We start from the raw sequence: 20,214 nt of genomic DNA, 5'->3' as shown, positions 1-20,214 counted from the left end.
AGAATAGAAACAGGTGCATGTATACCTGCGTGTACACCAATGCTAGGAGTTTGGTAAATAAATTTGATGAATTTGAGGTATTGCTCAAAACATTAAAGGCAGATATAGTTGGGATATCAGAGACGTGTCACACAGATATAAGTAATGCGGAACTGGAATTTGGGGAATACAATGTGTATAGAAAGGATAGACAGGACAGGAGGGAAGGAGGGGTTATGCTATTAATTAAGAAACACATAAAGTCCAAGGAGGTGAAGCCCGTCGACATCGATGGACAGGGCAGTGTCGAGTCAGTTTGGTGTGACATAAGCATAGGGAAATCAAAATTGAGAGTAGGAGTGTGCTATAGGCCTAATGACTCTGATGAGTATAATAAGATATTGTACAGGGAAATAGAGTTGGCCAGTAAATCAGAGTCTTATAATGGGGGATTTTAATTTCCCAGATATTGACTGGAATTTGTGGGTTGGTCACTCGCACACTAGGAAGGCTTTTGTGGATTTATTGGATGATTGTTTTCTACATCAGCATGTTCGTGAGGCAACAAGAGGGAGCAATACTCTTGATCTGATTATCAGTAGTGATTCTTCATGCATTAAGAATCTGCAGATAAATGAACCACTAGGTGGCAGTGATCACAGTGTGTTGAAGTGGGATTTACTCAAGGAGGTAAGTACCATCAGAGGTAAAGGGAAGAGTTTTTGTTTTCGTAAAGGTGACTATGATGGTCTGAGACAGTATTTAAATTCTATACAGTGGGACCAACTGATGATGTTACCAACAGCAAACTCAAAATGGGAAGCATTCAAGGAACTAATCTTGGAGGCTACCAGGCTTTACATACCAACTAAGAAATATTAGCATTAGCATTAGCATTAGTAGAGGCATATGATGCAAGAAAGCAAGCTTATTCAGCATCAGCCAAAAAAAAAAAAAAAAAAAACCCCTCCCATTTCACCCCTCCGTTCGTTCGAAATACCTGTCCAGTTGAGCTTTAAATTTGTTTAGGCTATCAACTTCAACAACAAGTGATGGAAGTCGGTTCCACCAACCAACCACCCGCTGGCCAAAGGCAAATTTCCGCACATCTATCCGACATCCGTCCTTCCTCAATTTGAATTTATGCCCTCTCAGGTGATTATTCTGAGAAAGATGAAGAATCCCATTGGCATTGAGCATGCTCAAACCATTCAAAGCCTTATACACCTCTATCAGATCACCTCGCCGGTGCCTGGTCTCCAGACTCTGTAATTTGCAAAACTTAAGCCTTTCTTCGTAAGAGCAACCCTTTGTTCCATTTACTAATCTTGTTGCCCTTCTCTGTACCCGTTGCAGCAGCTCTACATCCTTCTTGAAATGAGGCCTCCAGACCTGTATACAGTACTCAAGATGTGGCCTAACCATTGCCTTATACAAGGGAATAATCACCTCCTTATCCCTGCTAGAAAAATTCCTGTATATCATTGACAAGACACCATGAGCTACTCTTGCAGCTCGTCTGCACTGCTCAGAGAACTTCATATCTGCCTGCACAATTACCCCCAGGTCCTTTTCATTCTCCACCACTGTCAGTGTAGTACCGCAGAGTTGATACATTGCTCTGGGGTTACTGTTACCCATATGTAGTACTTTACATTTGTCAATGTTAAACTTCATTTGCCACCTCTCAGCCCATCTGTTCAACCTTTCCAGATCCTGTTGCAGCAGCATAGCGTCAGTAGTGTCCTTAACGAACCTGCCAACCTTTGTATCATCTGCAAACTTAGACATTAAACTTGATATCCCATCATCAATATCATTCATAAACACCGAAAACAACAATGGACCCAACACTGAACCTTGAGGAACTCCACTAATAACATTAGTCCACGTTGAGCAGTGTCCATTGATTACCACTCTCTGTCTTCTGCCACTCAGCCATCCCCTTATCCATAGCAGCAATTTGCCTCCAATGCCACACCGCTCCAATTTGTGCAGCAGTCTTCCATGTGCAACAGTATCAAAAGCCTTTCTAAGATCCAAATATATAATATCAGAGTTATTCCCTGCATCCAGTTCTTTTGTGACTACATCATAGTATCCAATCAAATTGGTCAGGCAAGACCTGCCCTTAACAAAACCATGCTGTGTCTGAATTATTGCTGCAGTCTTGTCTAGATGATCCTGCAGTGCATCTTTAACCAGCGATTCCATTATTTTACCCGGAACAGAAGTTAAACTAACTGGTCTGTAATTACTCGTGTCACCCTTCGATCCTCCTTTGTGAATTGGGGTTACATTTGCACATCTCCAGTCTATGGGTACCTCCCCTGAGTCCAAAGAAGCTCTCATAATTATGGCTAGGGGTTTGCATACTTCCTTTGCTGCCTCCTTTAATATAACTGGATAGATCCCATCCACCCCAGGTGCCTTTTTTATGTTTATCCTCAACGATCTCTCCTCCACTTTCCTCTCAGTTATTACAAAATCATCCAGCTCACTGCCAATGTTTACTTTACCTACATCATTCTCCTTCCTGAATAACTCCTCATGCTTGACTGTAGATGCAAAATACTCGTTTAGATTGTTAGCCACCTGAGCAGGATCCTCAACTGTTGAACCATCAATATCCAGTGGACCAATCTGATTCATCCCTTTCCTTCTCGAGTTCAAGTATGTAAAGAACTCCTTTCTGTTTTTCTTTGCATCCTTTGCCAAGGATTTTTCGTAGTCTGCCTTTGCCTGCCTAATCTCCTTTGTGACTTGGTTACAGACCAACTTATATCTATCATAGGCTTCCATGTCACCCATTAATTTGTATGTATCCCATGCATTTTTCTTCTCTGCCACATGTCTCACTAGTCCATCTGACAACCATTTAGGCCTAAACCTTGAACAATATTTCTTAGTTGGTATGTAAAGCCTGGTAGCCACCAAGATTAGTTCCTTGAATGCTTCCCATTTTGAGTTTGCTGTTGGTAACATCATCAGTTGGTCCCACTGTATAGAATTTCAATACTGTCTCAGACCATCATAGTCACCTTTACGAAAACAAAAACCCTTCCTTTTACCTCTGATGGTAGTTACCTCCTTGAGTAAATCCCACTTCAACACACTGTGATCACTGCCACCTAGTGGTTCATTTATCTGCAGGTTCTTAATGCATGAAGAATCACTACTGATAATCAGATCAAGAGTATTGCTCCCTCTTGTTGCCTCACGAACATGCTGATGTAGAAAACAATCATCCAATAAATCCACAAAAGCCTTGCTAGTGTGCAAGTGACCAACCCACAAATTCCAGTCAATATCTGGGAAATTAAAATCCCTCATTATAAGACTCTCTGATTTACTGGCCCATTCTATTTCCCTGTACAATATATTATTATACACATCAGAGTCATTAGGCCTATAGCACACTCCTACTCTCAATTTTGATTTCCCTATGCTTATGTCACACCAAACTGACTCGACACTGCCCTGTCCATCGATGTCAACTGGCTTCACTTCCTTTGACTTTATGTGTTTCTTAATTAATAGCATAACCCCTCCTCCCCTCCTGTCCTGTCTATCCTTTCTATATACATTGTATTCCCCAAATTCCAGTTCCGCATTACTTATATCTGTGTGACACCACGTCTCTGATATCCCAACAATATCTGCCTTTGATGTTTTGAGCAATACCTCAAATTCATCAAATTTATTTACCAAACTCCTAGCATTGGTGTACACGCAGGTATACATGCACCTGTTTCTATTCTTAGCTACCCTAACACAACCCATGTGTTTACTTGTAACGCAATGACTACCAGCAGTCTCTGAAATATCATGCATCTTGTTTTTCAGACTTCTGCTCATTTGAATAGAAGCAGTGCAAGAATCACTTCCACCTCTGCCAGTGGCTACTGTTAATCTATTAGTCCTTGTATCCCCCCCAACTAGCAGTTTTCCGACCCACCTAACACTGCCTCGACAGCATCAGCAAAAATTCTTGCACCCTTTCTATTTAAGTGTATCCCATCCCTGTAGAAGCAATCTCTCCTGTTAACAAGTAGGCCTAAACCTTGAACAATATTGTTCAAGGTTTAGGCCTAAATGGTTGTCAGATGAACTAATGAGACATGTGGCAGAGAAGAAAAATGCATGGGATACATACAAATTAATGGGTGACATGGAAGCCTATGATAGATATAAGTTGGTCTGTAACCAAGTCACAAAGGAGATTAGGCAGGCAAAGGCAGACTACGAAAAATCCTTGGCAAAGGATGCAAAGAAAAACGGAAAGAGTTCTTTACATATTTAAACTCGAGAAGGAAAGGGATGAATCAGATTGGTCCACTGGATATTGATGGTTCAACAGTTGAGGATCCTGCTCAGGTGGCTAACAATCTAAACGAGTATTTTGCATCTACATTCACGCATGAGGAGTTATTCAGGAAGGAGAATGATGTAGGTAAAGTAAACATTGGCAGTGAGCTGGATGATTTTGTAATAACTGAGAGGAAAGTGGAGGAGAGATTGTTGAGGATAAACATAAAAAAGGCACCTGGGGTGGATGGGATCTATCCAGTTATATTAACGGAGGCAGCAAAGGAAGTAAGCAAACCCCTAGCCAAAATTATGAGAGCTTCTTTGGACTCAGGGGAGGTACCCATGGACTGGAGATGTGCAAATGTAACTCCAATTCACAAAGGAAGGTCAAAGGCTGACACAAGTAATTATAGACCTGTTAGTTTAACTTCTGTTCCAGGTAAATTAATGGAGGCACTGGTTAAAGATGCACTGCAGGATCATCTAGACAAGAATTCAGTTATAGCTCAGACGCAGCATGGTTTTGTTAAGGGCAGGTCTTGCCTGGCCAATTTGATTGGATACTATGATGTAGTCACAAAAGAACTGGATGCAGGGAATAACTTTGATATTATATATTTGGATCTTAGAAAGGCTTTTGATCCTGTTGCACATGGAAGACTGCTGCACAAATTGGAGCAGTGTGGCATTGGAGGCAAATTGCTGCTGTGGATAAGGGGATGGTTGAGTGGCAGAAGACAGAGTGGTAATCAATGGACACTGCTCAACGTGGACTAATGTTATTAGTGGAGTTCCTCAGGGTTCAGTGTTGGGTCCGTTGTTGTTTTCGGTGTTTATGAATGATATTGATGATGGGATATCAAGTTTAATGTCCAAGTTTGCAGATGATACAAAGGTTGGCAGGGTTGTTAAGGACACTACTGACGCTATGCTGCTGCAACAGGATCTGGAAAGGTTGAACAGATGGGCTGAGAGGTGGCAAATGAAGTTTAACATTGACAAATGTAAAGTACTACATATGGGAAACAGTAACCCCAGAGCAACGTATCAACTCTGCGGTACTACACTGACAGTGGTGGAGAATGAAAAGGACCTGGGGGTAATTGTGCAGGCAGATATGAAGTTCTCTGAGCAGTGCAGACGAGCTGCAAGAGTAGCTCATGGTGTCTTGTCAATGATATACAGGAATTTTTCTAGCAGGGATAAGGAGGTGATTATTCTCTTGTATAAGGCAATGGTTAGGCCACATCTTGAGTACTGTATACAGGTCTGGAGGCCTCATTTCAAGAAGGATGTAGAGCTGCTGGAACGGGTACAGAGAAGGGCAACAAGATTAGTGAATGGAACAAAGGGTTGCTCTTACGAAGAAAGGCTTAAGTTTTGCAAATTACAGAGTCTGGAGACTAGGCACTGGCGAGGTGATCTGATAGAGGTGTATAAGGCTTTGAATGGTTTGAGCATGCTCAATGCCAATGGGATTCTTCATCTTGCTCAGAATAATCACCTCAGAGGGCATAAATTCAAATTGAGGAAGGACGGATGTCTGATAGATGTGTGGAAATTTGCCTTTGGCCAGCGGGTGGTTGGTTGGTTGGTTGGTTGGTGGAACCGACTTCCATCACTTGTTGTTGAAGTTGATAGCCTAAACAAATTTAAAGCTCAACTGGACAGGTATTTCGAACGAACGGAGGGGTGAAATGGGAGTGGGTTTTTTTTTTTTTTTTTTGGCTGATGCTGAATAAGCTTGCTTTCTTGCATCATATGCCTCTACTAATGCTAATGCTAATAAATTTTCACTAGACAAGCGTAGTGGCTGAGTGGCGACAAGAGTCGTCACGTGGTTCTACAGATTTGTAAATAAGTGTATGCAGTGGGATGCATAATAATAATAACATTTAGATTTTGACTAATCCATTTTTTATATATACTTAAAATTCATTGTGATCGACCAAAATTAAAACTGCAATCAAGTTGGCCACCCGTGGTATACACCATCTTTCAGTGATGGCACAGCCTTCAGATTACCTCTTGATATATAAAATGAGGTAGCCATATAGTTGAAAATCTGCTGGTGTCAAGTTTCAGGATTTGCACACCATATCTTTAACAACGGTTGCTAGAGTGGTTAATGCCAGAAATCAAGGAAAACTACCTATAACAGGGCCTAGAAAAATTAGGCAGATGTGCTCAGAAATGGCAGTTGAGCATTGATAAATGAAAGTATTGATAAACGAAATTGATAAACGAAACGATTGAGCATTGATAAACGAAAGTACTGCATATGGGTAGCAGTAATCTCCAAATAACATAGCATTTTGGTGGTACCACACTCAAGGTGGGGTGGAGAATGAAAGACCTAGAGGTAATTGTGCAGTCTGATATGAAGTTCTCTGAGCAGGCTGCTAGAACAGCTTATGGAGTTCTGTCAATGGATCAGGTGCAGAGAAGAACAATAAGATTAGTTAAGGGTACACAAGGGTGTACTCTTATGAAGAAAGGCTTTATTCTGCAAATTAAAGCATCTGGAAGCTAGGCACCTGTGAAGAGACCTAATTGAAGTGTTTAAGGCTTAATTGAATTGAGTAAACTAAATGGCATCTTTACTCTTTCTTGGCCGATACACATAAGGTAACATACATTAAAGGTGAAAGAAGGCTGATTGTAGGGCGGATATTCAAAAATTTGCTTTCAGCCAGAAAGCGATTGATTTTTGCGATAAACTTCCATTGTTATGTGGAAGCAAATATTTTGAATTAATTTCAAGAAGGATCAGAAGGGATGTATAGATGAGGTGAGTATGTTTTTTCTTTTCTTTTTTCCTCTCTTCTGATGCTGTGCTACATAAATTTGCTTCCTTGCATTGCTTGCTACTATTAGTACTAATCTAGTATTGCATAGATTTTCACAATATTCTAAATGAAAAATGGCCTAACGATCAACAATTCAATAAAACCACACCACACCACGTTTTTTAATTACCCTTGGTGCCTGCAATGTGGACTTAATTAGGTGCTCATATGCAGAATTTGTTTGCGTTCATGTCTCCATTTAGTGAAAAATTGGCTTCAGAAATTGGCAACAAAATACGTTGAACAACTAGCTCTTATCAGTGTTTGTTCAGTGTTTAGTTGCTCATTGCAGAGGCTCACCTAGTGAGTTCTTGATTCAGCAATTGCCACACATGCTGAATTTTATTAGGATACTGATGTAATTTACAAGCAAAAGAACTGGCTGTTTGTCTGTTGATGAAGTGGCCTATTCATTGCTATTGGTATACTCGTCAACAGCAGTCAATATAGCAGCAGATATTATAGTCTTCTACTTCATGGATGAGCTGACTGGTACACTGCTTTTTCAAACCTCTTAACTAGTCAAGTTAATCTAGATGGCAGTATTAGTTTGGTTGCAGTTCCACATTTCATGTATTTTTAAATAAAATTTCCATAAAGCATACTCAGAATTCTTGTAGTTCAGCTTAATCACTAGAGCTTGGCTGGGTAAAGATAACATGGTGATTTATGGAAAAATGAGTGAATAGCATATGTTTAAAACTAATCATCCTCCTCTCTCCCCCTGACACCACTTTGTGCAATAGCATTCCCTTCTGGAACTAAATTAATTTTTGGTTTCATAAAAAATTTTCTATAGTGGAGTATTACTGTAAAAACTACATCCTTCTGCAAACAGTAGTTCTCTCATGATCAGTTTTGAATTTTTTTTATCCATATTTTCAGAACACACTCCTACATACTCACCAAGTTAAATTTAATGTCTTGAATTTTTATTTTTACTTGTTCTTTTAACAATTCTCTGTTGATACATTTTGTAGATAACTAAGGCTAGCCAGAAGTTATAGGAATAACTTGAATATTTTGCCAAGGGCAGTTGTTTAATTTTGAATCATTGTAGTACTGGTTTTACTCATTGAAAATATAACTTTTTTTTTCCCTTATTTTTATCATAGAAAGACTGGAAATCTTATTTTGATTATATTTTGGTGGATGCAAGGAAACCTGTTTTCTTCGGAGGAGGAACAATTTTACGTCAAGTGGACACTGTAAGTTTTTGGTATTCATTAGTATTCTAGTGAATGTTCTGCATTTATTGTTGCAATTACTTTTCAGTAATTTTCTTGTTATTGCTGTGTTTTTAGTTTTGTGTTTCATCTGAATGCATGTTTAAAGGTTTTTAAATGTTGCTACTTGCTTACAAACTATTTTCTATCATGATGATGAGTTACTTAAGGGGAATTTCTAATGGGATCTCTGCTGCAATGAACCATCAGAGACCTCTGTCCTTTGTTAACCATTGCTGCTAATAAGATAATTCATTAAAAAGAAATGCAAGAATAGATGAATAATTTTTTAGTGATAACCATGTTGACATATGATCAGCCTGCCTTCATCGATGAGTCGAATCAGAATAATCTTTTGAATCAACTGCAGTCTTATCAGTTAGCGTTGTATCTGAGGAGATTTGCCAGGAGTGTAGTATGTACACCACAGAGTTGTATGCTATAGACTTGCTAGTCTTGGACCACGTTAAAACTAATAATTATCAAAGATCTATGGTTTTACACAGATTCTTTGAGTACATTACAGGCTTATCAGTGATGAGATATAATCCCCATCCATTCCTGTGGAGGATTCAGCAGAAGTTATATTCTCTTTATGAATCTATGTTTGACATACATTTCTGCTGATCACAAGCATATTGGAATCGGGTGATAATTTGGTAGGTGCTGCAGCCAAATCAGTACAATCCCAAAGGGAATCACAGCCTGCTGGTCTCCTTATAGAGAGACTACAGGCAGTAATAAAAAATATATTACACTCCCAATAACAATAATTGTGACAGTCGAGTCTGCATAGGAACCATTGAGAGCAAGTTGTTCTTGCTTGACTCCACATAGGATAATTGTCTTATATATTCTCTTCTGCAGAGCGTAGATAACCCTAGTGTGTGTGCGTGAGGACTGCTACACCATTTTAACCATTGAATGGATGGTTAAAATCTTTTAAATGAATATCCACATTTTAGACATAGATGTATATCTTTTACCACCTTTAGCCATCGATTGAGCCCTATGCACTCAAGTCATTCAGATACTATCTGGCAATGACTATGTGTTAGCAGTTTTTGACTATTTAAAATTGATTTGTTTAGTCCTATTTTAAATATACCCTTTTATTACATATACTTTTTAAAATTTACTTATACATCTTTTTTACCCTTTTTTTTACAATTTTCTACTCATATAGCTTAGTTTTTTCTTGACATGCTGACCTATTTTCAGGGGTCACTGTAATATTTTATTGCCTTTTTATCTTTTACCATCTCAACTGTCTTTATTTACCATTGTTGGTACATTATAGCCTACGTTGCTGATATGTCAATGAATTCCAAACCAAGCTGATGGCCCTGTCAGTGTGCTGGAACCAGACTCCTGCACCATGCGTAATAATTGGCAGGAATATGGGTTTGTAGTTAATTGCTGGGGTCCTCCCTGAGGATCTAGTCAGACCTGGTGATTCTCCTGATAAGTCCAACATAATTTTTGATTTTTTTCTTAATATAGGCTATATATATATATATATGGTATAAAAGTAAGTTTACTGTCTGTTACAATTCCAAGGTTGTGTTATTCATAGACATTGGAGATATGTTGATCGTGTAGTCTGACCATTGGTGTTTTGGCTGTGCTGAGATTTCCTCTGATAAGCATGGTCCTTAATTTAGTTGGTGCAATTTCAATTTATGGATTTGGGATCATTAGTAGTGTTTTTCTAGGGCTCTTACAAAACTAGGAAACTGTTTTTCCTAGTTTTGTAAGAGAATTACAAAACTAGGAAAAACAGTTTTCCTAGCACACTGTTCTAGCTCTGCCTGAGAATCTGCTTCAGTAGGGATCATCAGGTCATCGGCAAAGGGTATCATTACAGACCTTTTGTAGCATCTGTTGAATGAAAGTGACTATTCATAGCAGGTCTTGGCTGGCAGGCTGTCTTATATTGAAGTCCACAATGTCAAGTGCCCTACGTGTTCACTAATCCAGGACAGTGCACAAAAGAGGCCACGGAATGATCCCTGTGTACATTGTAACATTTTTGGTAGTTGTTTGGTATTTATTTCATACCATTCTGAGGGATAACTATGCATAATCTGGTAGAGGTTTCCCCAGGCTTCCTTCAGAAGTGTCTGAGTGCACTGTCCCTGAGCAAAATCAATTGTGATGATGGTGTATATCCGGTCTGTTCACAAGAGTGAAAGTGATAACCTTGTGGTCACTGGTCTCACATCCATTCCAGATCACCCAGCCATATATTCCTCTTGCTAATGCTGATGTTGCCAAGAGAAATCAGTATTACTTTCCTTGTGGGTATTGCTGAAGGTTTCTTGGATGGTTTGGGAGTTAAATACTGTGAGACCAATAGCTAAAAGAATTCTTCTTAGTATGATACATTCATGCACCAGTGCATGAGTGACATGTACTCTGTGCCATAGTTACTGTGATGACTGCCAGTTTGCATCCATTGTGATGATGAGATGCAAACTTTTGAGTGGGCAGAAGGTTGGTTGCCAACTACAGATATTTTAGGGAAGGTCTAATGTCCTAACATGGGTGGCAGTATAAGGAGATGAAGTAAACTGTGCCATGTTCTCTGGTGACTTGTGTCCATATGGTGTGTTAGCATAGTGTGCTGATTTTGGTTACTGTTAAATTTGGATTTCTGATTACAATGACAGCCCATGTTCTCTATGTTGCACTCACTCTGAATGCATGTGAATACCCTTGCACTCTTCCTGATGGTACATGGTTTTTGAGCACATATGAGATCCATGTTTTATTCATTGAGTTTGAACCTGTTCTAACCAACCACAGTGCTAGAGTTGCAGCTGACTAGGTCAGGGTTAAACTTGATGCGATTTTAGTGTCTCCACTTGAATTAGACCGGTTTCAAGTTCACCAGACAACCTGGTTGGTTAGACATGAGCACATGGCAAATTAAACAAGAACTTCAATATATCTTCCAACTAAGAAACTACAATTGAAATGGGTCATATTTATTACACATTACAGGAATCACCCAGTTACAGTTTGTAAAATTTTAATTACAATATATATAAAATACAATATTCGATGATAAATAAGAATTACAATTGAGATTAAGAATGAAGCAGTAATATAAAATAAATAAGAGCATTGTGCTACATAATGAAATGTTATTTAGATTAATATGTGATTTTAAATTCATTAAAATTAAGTATAAAAATATGTTTTGAAACAATTTTATGTTCACACAAGGAGGCTTTTTATAGTTTTACAGATCAAATATAGTGGCTTTTACCCAATCTTGGTATGAGATAGAGATGACAAAGGGATTAAGATCATGATAATTTATTAGCATAAGCAAGTAGTTCGATAGGGAAATCTTCCATACTCTGTTCTGATTAAGAATAAATTATGAAGACAAATTCTACGTGTAATTGATCACCACATCCTAAATGAACTAAATCTCTCCAGTATAAACAGAGTGTGAAGGAATTAAGGAAAATTCCTGAATGGAAGGTCATTAATGATAGAAGAAATGACGATTAGTATCTTGTCAAGTGTATTTTAATATGCAGCAAGACTGAATCTGCAGGCTAAAAATAATAACAGAGCTATTTTGGAGCACCTGCTAATAGTGAATTCCCAACACCAGGAGGTTTGGCAGGCTCACCATTGCAGTTTTAAGGTCTTTGATCAGACAAAATAACACAAGTAAGTCTGAATCAGAGAAAGATGAGAGGATAGAAATTTCAGAGGAAGACTCAAACTGGGAAAAGGAAGATTCAAAATGATTTCTGGTAGGTCTATGAAAGCAGGGTGGGTCTGGAATGATTATCATTCAATAGTTTCCCTGTAGTAAACCCAGGGATCTGTGCTGTTCAGACTCCAACTCAATTGCACTCCTTTGTTGTCAAATATGTATACTGCACTCACTTTGTTGACTTGCGCATTATAGCCTTAGATGCTAATGCACTCTAAAACAAACAAACAAACAAACAAAACAAGCACTCACTTTGTTATCTGGAAGAACTTGGGGGAATATCTACAGAAAATTTGTTGCATAGGCTAGAGTGATGCTGTCGAATTGCTTCAGAGAATTCTACATGATACATCAGCTGTGTCAATGAAACAGACTCAAATCAAGCAAGCACCAGTTAGGTGGTAGTGTTGTTGTAAATTGGCAGAGCTGATGGCAAAAGGTATACAAAGCAAGGAAGTGGTTATAATGAGAAAGCATACTGGTGATGAGGAAGAGACTAACACCAAAGGCAAAATATTTTTCAATGTAGTGGTGATATGTGCATTTGATTGTGAAAGGAAATTCACGAGTTGGATGGAGCTGGTTAGAATAGCTGTAAATCAAGACCCACGAGGAACTGTCTACAAGCTCTGTACAGGTAAGTATAAGTCAGCAGCTGGTAAAATTTGAATAGTAATAGTTTTCGCATATAGTGCAAGGAAGCCACAGGCTTTTGCTGCACTGGGGGAAAAAAAAGACCAAGTAGATAGGAAAATGCAAATTATATGCTTCCCTCATCACACAGGTTACACAAATTATATGCTTCCCTCATCACACATCCAGTTGACCTTTGAATTTATTCAACCTGTCAGCTTCAACTACCTGCGAGTGCGAGGGCAACTTGTTCCAGCAATCAATGACTCACTAGCTAAAAGAAAACTTCCTACAATCGAATCTAAACCTCAACCCTATAATTTGAATTTATGACCCCTAGTTCTCTAATTCTTTATAATAGTTAGAATTCCACCTTCATTCATTTTATTAATCCCTCTCAGAGCCTTATAAACTTCAATCAGGTAACCTCTGAGGTGCCTGGTTGCCAAGCTCTGTATCCCACATAATCAAAGTCTCTCATCATTTGGTTGTCCTTCTGCCTATCTCTCCATTCGAATTGCCCATCTTTGGACCTTTTCAAGAACCTCACTCTCTCTCTCTTTTTTTTTTTTTTTTCCTCTCTCTCAGATGAGTTCTCCATATTTGAACATAGTATTCGAAATGTGGTCTTACAATTGCCTTATGCAGTGGGATTATTATCTCCCTATGTCTACTGGATACGTTTGATAAATCATCAATAGGATACCATGGGCCTTCATTTTTGCACTGTTCAGAAAAACTTCATATCTGTCTGTTATAACTTTCAGATCCCTTTCCTCCTCCACAGTGTAGGCGCCTCCGTAGCCAGGTGGGAAGGAGCAGCAGTGCCTAGCACATGCTTCTTGATTAGACCGGTGTTCGAACCCGTCACCACCAAATACAGAGGATGCGGAAAGGTCAGGGAATGACGACCGCATATCCCGGAGCAATATGGCCTTAGTTGCTAATGATCCTAAAAAAAAACCAAAACCAAATCCTCCACTGTTTTTAATTCAACCCCAACAAGTGTATAATTTATTTGTGAGTTGCTATTCCCCAAGTGTGAGACTTTGCATTTAGCAGCATTATAACTTAGCTGCCACTTTTCTGACCATTCCTGAAGCCTGTTCCAGTCATCATGAAGAAGCACAGCTTGGCACTGATCATTGATGACTCTACCAATCTTTACATCAACTGCAAAATTTGACATCACATCTTCTATCCCTATGTCTATGTAATTTATGAAAATGAAAAACAACAGTGATCTAAGATCATTGTTGTTTTTCCTTGAGGGACCCCACTCCTGACCTCACACCAATCTGAAGAATATCCTTTAATCTCTGCCTTCTGCCCTGCAGCCACCCAGCAGTCCATCTTAGAATCTTACCAGTAATCCCAACCTGTTCAAGCTTATACAGTAACATCTCATGAGGGACTGAGTCAGATGCTTTCGTAAAATCCAAATAAACTATATAAAAATTGTTCCCCTACATCTAAGTCATGAGTAACTGTCAAAATAGCCTGCTAAGTTAGTTAAACATGATTTTCCCTTAACAAAACCATGTTGGGTGTCCTTCAGAATGCCATATTTATCTAAATGGCCCTGGATTGGCCATTTAGATAAATGGCCTCTTTATCATTGTCTCTAAGATTTTTCCTACCCCTGAAGTCAGACTAACTGGTCTGCAGTTACCAACTTCACTCTTAGAACTGTTATGTACTGGCCATATTGGCACTTCTCCAATCCAAAGGAATCCCCCCCCCAGAGTCCAAAGATACCATCATAAATAACCTCAGTGGTTCAATATACTCCCTAGTGGTCTCCTTCAGTACTATCAGGTATATGCCATCAACTCCACGTACTTTACTTGCTTTTATGCTCAAAGGTTGTCCTAATAAACGGTCATCTGTAATTTCAACATCACTAATTTCATATGGCTCAACTTCACTCATACAGCCTCTTCTCAGCATGAAGGGTCTTTTGTTTCAATGAATAAAAACTGATGCAAAGTACCTTCCATTCGTCTGCAACATCAGCTGGGTTATTTAAGACTTTCCTACACCCAGTGCTCAAGGGTCCGATCTGATTAGCTTTCTTCTTTGTTGTATTCAAGAAGAACAAATATTTCAATGCGATAATAAATGGGAGGTTTTCACTATTGATTCATACAAGCAGTGCTATATTTAGTGCCAAATTCCCTTTCAAAGTAGGCATTCATATTCGAGTGGTCAGGAGCGGGAGTGCAGTAGCACACGCTCTTTGAGTAGACCACGGTTCAAGCTCCTGATTGCTAAATATGGCCGATCTGCCAACCCGCACTGGTCCAGTGGCCGACCAGACTAGCCGGTGGGTAAAGTGCCTGCCTGGCAACCCAAAGGTCGCGGGTTCAAATCCCGCCTCGGGCTTGGATTCAAGTACTGCAAAAACCTTGGGAGGTGCATTATGGCCACAGAAGCCGATGCGCCAACAACTAACAAAAAAAAAAAAAAAAAACCTGGTCCAGTGCAGGTTGGTCCTTTTTTGGCAGATTATAGTCATGAGTTGAGGGGGCTTCCATCCTTTAGTGGATGGAAGCCTCCTGATAATGGCTGCAATTTACCTTTTTTTTCCCTTTTAAAAGCAAAACTTTTGTTTTCATTCCCAAACTGCTATCCTGTGCAGTTTACACCACTCAGCTCACTCATTAAGTAATTTGATCTGCCCTCCAATTGGGCTCAAGAATTCCCTCTCTACCAATATCACTAAATATCACTTCCATCCTGTACTTAAATCATTCACATATTCACATGTTGATAGCTGTGATATAGCTGATCTTCCAGCATCAGGTTCCAAAGACAAAACCTTGTGGGCATCCCTTATTCACTTGATGAGTTAATGACTCATAAGAGGACCTAACAGTGACAGTTTTATCCTTGAAGTAATCTTTAACCATATTATAAATTTTTGAAGAACATCTAGCTATGCATTGCATTGTGTGAGAACATTATGCCAGTCGATCATGTCAAAAGCAGTGTTTCAAATGAGGTGGAAGATAAAGTTTGGGATACAAACCAAAATAATGTCAAGGAGTTTGTCACGGTAGCCAACTATAGAAAACTACTTAGTCTCAACTGTCTTATCTACAGTATTTTAGGAGTGTTGTAAATAAAATGGCTGAAGCTTTCACATACATAAAAAAATTCCTTGTCCCCATTCTTTGCTCTCTTAGTCAGTGCTTTCTCATAGGCAACTTTGGCACCCCCTCACCTTATTTGTGGTACTATTACAGATCAATTTGTACATGTTGTAGGCTTCAATATTTTTTATTGTTCTGCACCTGTCCCATGCCATTTTTTTCTGCTCTGCAGTCATCCATTTTGGCATCTTCCTCCTGCAGTATTTTCTTAAAGGTATGATATATTCATGGCTTCTGTGATTTTAGCTTTAAAAGTATTTCATAATTCAAACATATTCACCATCCTTGACAACATGCTCAATTCATAGATGTCATATAGCACCTTAAACTGATAAAAGTCCCCTCTTCTGAAGTTAAAACCCCTGCCTTTACCTTTAACTACTGCAAAATCTTTCTCCATCTTCCAACTGACAATTGCACGATCACTTCCTGACAATGGCTCCTGTACTTTAAGCACAGTGATGTCATCTGATTTGTTAGTAATGACGAGGTCAAGAATATTCTCACTCCTAGTAATTTCTCTAATATGCTGGTACAAATAATAATCTAGTTTATTTAAAGCTTTTTCCTGGTGAGTTTCTCTCCCACTTTTCTAATCAATCTGAGGTAAATCAAAGTCACCCATAATAAGACTTTCATACTTGCCCATTCTGTCAGCAGGTAAAGACTCTTATCATATTTTTCATGATCTTCTGGTCTGTAGATTACTTCCACTCCCATTGTTCCTTTGCTTCCAAATAACTCACATCACACAGATTCTATGTTGGTAGATGTAACTTCAGACTTGACAAAATCTCTGTTCATGTTCGGGCTGTTTTTGATAAGAAGCATGAGTGTGAAAAGAGCTTTTGCTGAATGTGAAGTTACATCTGCCCACGTTTCTGTTACCCCTATTATATAGTAGTAGTAGTAGTAGTGGCATGTGATGCAAGAAAGCAAGTGTATAAGCTTATGCAGCATCAGCCAAAAAAATCACACCATTCCCTCCAAATGCCTGTCCAGTTCCTTCTTAAATTTATTTAACCTATCAACTTCCACAACGACAGATGGAAGTTTGTTCCAGCAATTAACCACCCGTTGGCTATAGGCAAATTTCCACACATCTATTCTACATCTGTCTTTTCTTAATTTGAATTTATGCCCCTTTAGGTTCATAATCTGAACAAGTGAAAGGATCCCATCAGAATTCAGCGTGCTCAACCCATTCAAGGCCTTATACACCTCAATCAGATCACCGCACAGGTGCCTAGTCTCCAGCCGCTGCAATTTGCAGAACTTAAGCCTCTCTTGGTAAGAGGATCCCTTCATTCCCCTCACCAATCATGTTGCCCTTCTCTGTACATACTCAAGCAAATCTACATTGTTCCTAAAATGAGGCCTCCAGACTTGTACGCAGTATCAAGGCATGGCCTGACTATTGCCTTATACAGAGGGACAATCACCTCCTTTTCCCTGCTAGCAAAATTCCTATATATCATTGACAAAACCCCATGACCTGGCAGCCTGTCTGCATTGCTCAGAAAACTTCATATCTGACTGCACAATTACTCCCAGGTCTTTTTCGATTTCTACCACCTTAAGTGTAGTACCACACAGTTGGTACATTTCTCTGGGGTTACTTCTACCCATATGCAGTACTTTGTATTTGTCAAGGTTAAACTTCAGTTGCCACTTCTTAGCCCATCTGCCCAAATTATCTAAATCCTGTTGCAGTAGCACACTGCCATTACTGTCATTAACAACCCTGCCAACCTTTGTATCATCTGCAAACTTCGACACTAAGCCTGATATACCTTCATCAATATCATTGATAAATATACAAAACAACAGAGGACCCAACACCCAACCCTGTGGGGCTCCACTAATAACATTAGTCCACGAAGAGCAGCACCCATTAATTACCACCCTCTGTCTTCTCCCACTCAACCACCCTTTTATCCATTGTAGCAACTTACCCTTAATACCATTCTACTCCAATTTGTACAATAGTCTTCAATGCGCAACAGTGTCAAAAGCTTTCCTGAAATCCAAATATATGATATCAAAATTATTTTTTGCATCCAGTTCCTTTGTAACCACATCATAATATCCTATCAAATTTGTCAGACAAGACTTTCCCTTAACAAACCCATGCTGTGTCTGAATTATTGCTGCAGTCTTGTCTAGATGATCCTGCAATGCATCTTTAACCAGTAACTCCATTATTTTACCTGGAACAGAAGTTAAACTAACTGGTCTGTAATTACTCGTGTCACCCTTCGATCCCGCTTTGTGAATTGGGGATACATTTGCACACCTCCAGTCCATGGGGACCTCCCCTGAGTCCAAGGAAGCTCTCATAATTATGGCTAAGGGTTTCCTTACTTCCTTTGCTGCCTCCTTTAATATAACTGGAGAGAACCCATCCACCTCAGGTGCCTTTTTTATGTTTAAATTCAATAATTTCTCCTCCACTTTGCTCTCAGCTATTACAAAATCACTTAGCTCCCTGTTAGCGTTTGATAAACGTCTGGCACTCCCCTCATTGAGTAACTCCTTGTGTGTGAATGTAGATGCAAAATACTCATTCAGTTTATCAGCTACCTGAGCATAATCATCAATAGTCAACCCATCTATGTTAAGTGGTCCAATCTGATTAATTCCTTTCCTCCTAGAGTTTATATAAGTAAGGAACTCTTTGCTATTTTTCTTTGCATCCTTTGCCAAAGATTTCTCGTAATCTGCCTTCGCCTGCCTAACCTTCTTTGTGATTTGATTACAGACTAGTTTATATCTGCCATTGGCTTCTGTGTCACCTGATACTTTATTTGCATCCCATACATTTTTCTTCTCTGCCACAAGCCTTATTAATTCATCTGACATCCATTTAGGCCTAAACCTTGAACAGTATTTCTTAGTTGGAATGAAAAGCCTAATAGCCTCCAAAATTAAGTCCCCGAAGACTTCCCATTTAGAATTCAATGTTGGTAAAATCATCAGTTGATCCCACTGTACAGAATTTCAAAACTGTTTAAGACCTCTATAGTCACCTTTACAAAAGCAAAATTCCTTCCCTTTAGCCTTGATGGTAGTAACATCTTTAAGTAATTCCCACATCAGTACATTGTGATCACTGTCACCCCATGGTTCCTTTATCTGCAAATTCTTAATGCATGAATAATCAATGCTGATAATCAGATCAAGAGTATTACTCCCTCTGGTTGCCTCTCGAATATGTTGCTTTAGAAAACAGTCATATAATAGATCCACAAAAGTGTTGCTAGTGTGCGAGTGACCAACCCACTAGTTCCAGTCAATATCTGGAAAGTTAAAATTCCCCATTATAAGACATTCTGATTTACTGGCCTACTCTATTTCTCTGCACAATTTCTCATTATACACATCGGATTCATTAGGCCACATACATGCCTACTCTCATTTTTCCTTTCCCAGCTTATTTCATACAAATCAGACTCAACACTGCATTGTCCACCAACATCAATTTGATATTTTTCTTTAGATTTTATGTGTTTCTTAACTAACAGCATTACCTCTCCTCCCTTCCTGTCCTTCCTGTACACATTGTACTCCCCAAATTCCAATTCTGCACTGCTTATATCTGTGTGACATCACAACTCTGATGTCCCAACAATTTCTGCCTTTGATGTCTTGACTAGCACTTCAAGCTCATCAAATTTATTAACTATACTCTAGCATTGGTGTGCATGCAAGTATACATGCACCTGTTCCTACTCTTAGTTACCCTAACACAGCCCATGTATTTACTTGTTCCACTATGACTCCCAACAGTCCTGGAAATCTCTATCACCTTGCTTTCCAGGCTGCTACTTATTCTAATAGATGCAGTGCAAGATTCACTTTTACCTCTGCCTGTGGCCACTGTTAACCTTTTAGTCTGTGTATATCCCCAAGCTAGCAGTTTTTCAACCCACATAACACTGCCTCAATAGCATCAACATATATTCTTGCACACTTTCTATTTAAGAGTACCCCATCCCTGTAGAAGCAGTCTCTCCTGTCAACAAGCACAGACCAGGACCAGTCTGAAAAAAAATTCTACCCCTTGAGCCTTGCACAACTCTCCAGGGCTGAATTGAATGACAAGGCTCTCATATACTTTTTCCTATTGTGTCTGGATAGAATTGCAGACACTTTCACATTCAACCCTAACTCGCAACTTTTTTTCAACACTGACCTGTACTTTTTGAGTAAATCTGCAGATCTCTTACTCTTAATGTCATTAGTTCCAACGTGTACAACAACATCACCTTTTGTGCCCTTAATATCTACTCTACAACGTCATCAACTTTTGACCCTGGCAG

At 39.2% G+C, this 20,214-nt stretch overlaps 1 protein-coding gene across 5 annotated transcripts in view; it reads left to right on the top strand.

Annotated features, from left to right (window-relative positions):
- Positions 1 to 20,214, top strand: part of Nt5b (5' nucleotidase B) — a 589,792-nt gene that overhangs the window by 459,756 nt on the left and 109,822 nt on the right. For all 5 annotated transcript variants that reach the window (XR_016546972.1, XM_090374117.1, XM_090374115.1 and 2 more), the window contains exon 12: positions 8,255 to 8,347. Coding sequence is in view for 4 of the 5 variants with exons in the window: in XM_090374117.1 (XP_090230243.1) it covers positions 8,255 to 8,347 (93 nt within the window). In the remaining variant the exon portion in view is untranslated. The remainder of the gene's footprint in view (positions 1 to 8,254; positions 8,348 to 20,214) is intronic.

This window comes from Mastigoproctus giganteus, chromosome 5 (assembly GCF_048544385.1).
Source record: "Mastigoproctus giganteus isolate SK-2022 chromosome 5, ASM4854438v1, whole genome shotgun sequence".
NCBI classification, from domain to species: domain Eukaryota; kingdom Metazoa; phylum Arthropoda; class Arachnida; order Uropygi; family Thelyphonidae; genus Mastigoproctus; species Mastigoproctus giganteus.
Note: the sequence above shows the minus strand (reverse complement) of the source record. Positions and strands in the feature narration are given on the sequence as shown.